Source organism: Pristiophorus japonicus, unplaced genomic scaffold, assembly GCF_044704955.1.
Source record: "Pristiophorus japonicus isolate sPriJap1 unplaced genomic scaffold, sPriJap1.hap1 HAP1_SCAFFOLD_228, whole genome shotgun sequence".
Lineage (NCBI taxonomy): Eukaryota > Metazoa > Chordata > Chondrichthyes > Pristiophoridae > Pristiophorus > Pristiophorus japonicus.
Window position 1 is genome coordinate 726,055 of NW_027251994.1, and position 3,946 is coordinate 730,000.

At 50.7% G+C, this 3,946-nt stretch overlaps 1 protein-coding gene across 1 annotated transcript in view; it reads right to left on the reverse strand.

Annotated features, from left to right (window-relative positions):
• Positions 1 to 1,386: 1,386 nt before the first annotated feature.
• The window catches only part of LOC139245654 (IgGFc-binding protein-like), a 184,758-nt gene continuing 182,198 nt past the window's right edge, over positions 1,387 to 3,946 (reverse strand). Inside the window, exon 32 of the mRNA XM_070871233.1 lies at positions 1,387 to 1,666. Coding sequence (XP_070727334.1) covers positions 1,581 to 1,666 — 86 coding nt within the window. The 3' untranslated portion in view covers positions 1,387 to 1,580. The remainder of the gene's footprint in view (positions 1,667 to 3,946) is intronic.

Below are 3,946 nucleotides of genomic sequence, written 5' to 3' on the forward strand. Positions count from 1 at the left end.
AGGGGAACCAGTGGATGTGGTGTATTTGGAATTCCAGAAGGCATTTGACAAGGTGCCACATAAAAGGTTACTGCACAAGATAAAAGTTCACGGGGTTGAGGGTAATATATTAACATGGATAGAGGATTGGCTAACTAACAGAGAACAGAGAGTCGGGATAAATGGTTCATTCTCGGGTTGGCAATCAGTAACTAGTGGGGTGTCGCAGGGATCAGTGCCGGGACCCCAGCTATTTACAATCTATATTAACCACTTGGAAGAAGGGATGAGTGTAACGTAGCCAAGTTTGCTGACAATACAAAGATGGGAGGAAAAGCAATGTGTGAGGAACACAAAAAAATCTGCAAAAGGTCATAGACAGGCTAAGTGAGTGGGCAACAATTTGACAGATGGAGTAAAATGTTGGAAAGTGTGAGGTCATGCACTTTGGAAGGCCAATGGAATCTTGGCCTTTATTGCAAAGGGGATGGAGTATAAAAGCAGGGAAGTCTTGCTCCAGTTATACAGGGTATTGGTGAGGCCACACCTGGAGTACTGCGTGCAGTTTTGGTCTCCATATTTACGAAAGGATATACTTGCTTTGGAGGCAGTTCAGAGAAGGTTCACTCAGTTGATTCCGGAGTTGAGGGGGTTGACTTATGAGGAAAGGTTGAGGAGGTTGGGCCTCTACTCATTGGAATTCAGAAGAAATGAGAGGTGATCTTATCGAAACGTATCAGATTATGAGGGGGCTTGACAAGGAGGATGCAGAGAGGATGTTTCCACTGATGGGGGAGACTAGAACTAGGGGGCATGGTCTTAGAATAAGGGGCCGCCCATTTAAAACTGAGATGAGGAGGAATTTCTTCTCTCAGAGGGTTGTAAATCTGTGGAATTCTCTGCCTCAGAGAGCTGTGGAGGCTGGGACATTGAATATATTTAAGACAGAGATAGACAGTTTCTTAACCGATAAGGGGATAAGGGGGCGGGCAGGGAAGTGGAGCTGTGTCCATGATGGGATCAGCCATGATGGTATTAAATGGCGGAGCAGGCTCGAGGGGCCGAATGGCCCACTCCTGCTCCTATTTCTGATGTTCTGATGTGACACGAGGAGAAACGTGTTTTTACGCAGCGAGTGTTTAGGATCGGGACTGCGCTGACTGAGAGAGGGTGGGGGAGGCAGACTCAATCGTGGCTTGCAGAAGGGGAGTTGGATACGTCCCTGAAGGAGGGAGATGTACCGGGCTCCGGGGAGAGGGCGGGGGGAGTGGGGCTGGCTGAGGTGCCCTTGCAGAGAGCCGTCACGGGCTCGAGGGGCGGAATGGCGGCCTCCTGGGCTGTGCCCGTTCTGTGATTCTCCGATCAGCTGGATAATGCTGAGTAAAACAAGGACACTGACAATTTGTGTGGGTTAATGCTATTTATTAGGAACCGTTGATTGACAGGCAGACAGAATAAAATTTACACCACATTCGAAAACACAACTGATTTTTAAGGATTGCACCAATATTGAAAGAAAAAATCGTATAAATCTGATGACTACGTTGCTGTAATATTTAATTCTGATAACGTGCAGCAATTAGTCTCATTACTGAAGAAGGTTATTGCAGAAAGCAGATGATCAGGAGGGAGCAGAGGGTTGTAAGCGACGAGATGGTGATTGGCTGGCCGGCATCCGTGACCTTTGCTGTATGGGGGAGAAAGGTCAGAGGTTAGAGAATCCGTACAGACACACAAATGTAGCACGGTTAATGTCAAGACTATAAACTACAACCCAGACATGACAAGAGTCACTTTCTCAGACCTCAGAAATGTCCAACACCGCCTCCAGTGCACCAGTGCAGCCTTCGGTCACCTGAGGATAAGAGTGTTCGAAGACCAGGCCCTCAAATCCACTACCCAGCTCATGGTCTACAGGGCTGTAGTGATACCCGCCCTCCTGTATGGCTCAGAGACATGGACCATGTACAGTAGGTACCTCACCCCCAGCTCATGGTCTACAGGGCTGTAGTGATACCCGCCCTCCTGTATGGCTCAGAGACATGGACCATGTACAGTAGGTACCTCACCCCCAGCTCATGGTCTACAGGGCTGTAGTGATACCCGCCCTCCTGTATGGCTCAGAGACACGGACCGTGTACAGTAGACACCTCAAGTCGCTGGAGAAATACCACCAACGATGACTCTGCAAGATCCTGCAAATCCCCCGGGAGGACAGACGCACCAACGTTAGCGTCCTCGACCAGGCCAAATTTCCTGCCAAACAGGTACTGGTGCATTTTCTTTACCGCATATACACATGCGAGCGCCTCCTTTTCTACCATCCCGTAGCCCCTTTCTGCCTGGGACAGACTCCTGGAGGCATAAGCTACCGGCTGTAACTGACCCTTGGCATTGACATGCTGCAACACACACCCGACACCATAGGACGACGCATCGCACGTTAACACAAGTTTCTTACATGGGTCATATAGCGTTAACAGATTGTTGGAACATAACAAATTGCGTGCTCTATTAAAAGCCCTTTCCTGGCTGTCCCCCCAGACCCATTCGCAACCTTTGCGTAGGAGCACGTGTAGCGGCTCTAGCAGCGTGCTCAATTTGGGAAGAAAGTTACCAAAATAGTTTAGGAGCCCCAGGAACGAACGCAGCTCCGTCGTGTTACGGGGTCTGGGTGCTCTCTGGATCGCTTCCGTCTTGGATGCAGTAGGGCTGATCCCGTCTGCTGCTACCCTCCTCCCCAGGAATTCTACCTCTGGAGCTAGGAAGACGTACTTCGCCTTTTTCAGTCGCAGACCTACCCGGTCCAGTCTGCGTAGCACCTCCTCCAGGTTGTGGACGTGTTCTTCAGTATCGCAACCCGTGATGAGGATGTCGTCCTGAAAAACCACCGTCCCGGGAATCGACTTGAGGAGGCTTTCCATATTTCGTTGGAAGATCGCGGCGGCCGAACGAATCCCGAACGGACATCTGTTGTACTCAAACAACCCCTTGTGTGTCGTGATGGTGGTCAGCTTCTTCGACTCACTCGCCAGCTCCTGGGTCATGTAAGCTGAGGTCAGGTCCAATTTTGAAAAAAGTTTGCCACCGGATAGCGTCGCAAAGAGGTCCTCCGCTCTCGGTAGCAGGTACTGGTCTTGGAGTGACATCCGATTGATGGTGGTCTTGTAATCACCACATATCCTGACCGACCCATCCACCTTGAGCACCGGCACAATCGGGCTCACCCAGTCACTGAATTCGACTGGCGAGATGATGCCTTCCCTCAGCAGGCGGTCCAATTCGCCTTCTATCTTTTCCCGCATCACGTACGGCACCGCTCTGGCCTTGTGGTGTACTGGTCTGGAGTCCGGGTTTATGTGAATCACTACCTTGGCCCCCATGAAAGTGTCGATGCTGGGTTGAAATAATGAGTCAAATTTGTCCAGGACCTGTAAGCATGATACTCGCTCCACAGAAGAAATTGCATTGACATCGCCCCATTTCCAGTTCATGACAGCAAGCCAACTCCTCCCCAGTAGTGCGGGACCGTCCCCTGGGACAATCCAGAGCGGCAACCTGTTCTCCGAATCTTTGTGGGTCACGACTACCGTGGCGCTGCCTAGCACCGGAATGATCTGCTTTGTGTATGTCCGTAGCTGTGCGTCAATCGGCAATAATTTTGGCCTCCTGGCCTTAGACGCCCACAACCTTTCGAACTGTTTTATACCCATCAGGGACTGGCTGGCCCCCGTGTCTAGCTCCATTAATACTGGGATGCCATTGAGGAGCACTTTCATCATTATCGGTGGTGTCCTGGTGTATGAACTGTATATGTGCTCCACATGAACTCGCTGAACTTCAGCTTCCAGCGATTACCCCAGTATTTATTTGGCCTCGTAGGGCTTACATCGGGCCCGCCCTCCTCGTACATGAACCTGGCTGCAGGCTTCCTGCACATACGCGCCAAGTGACCGCAGACGTTGCA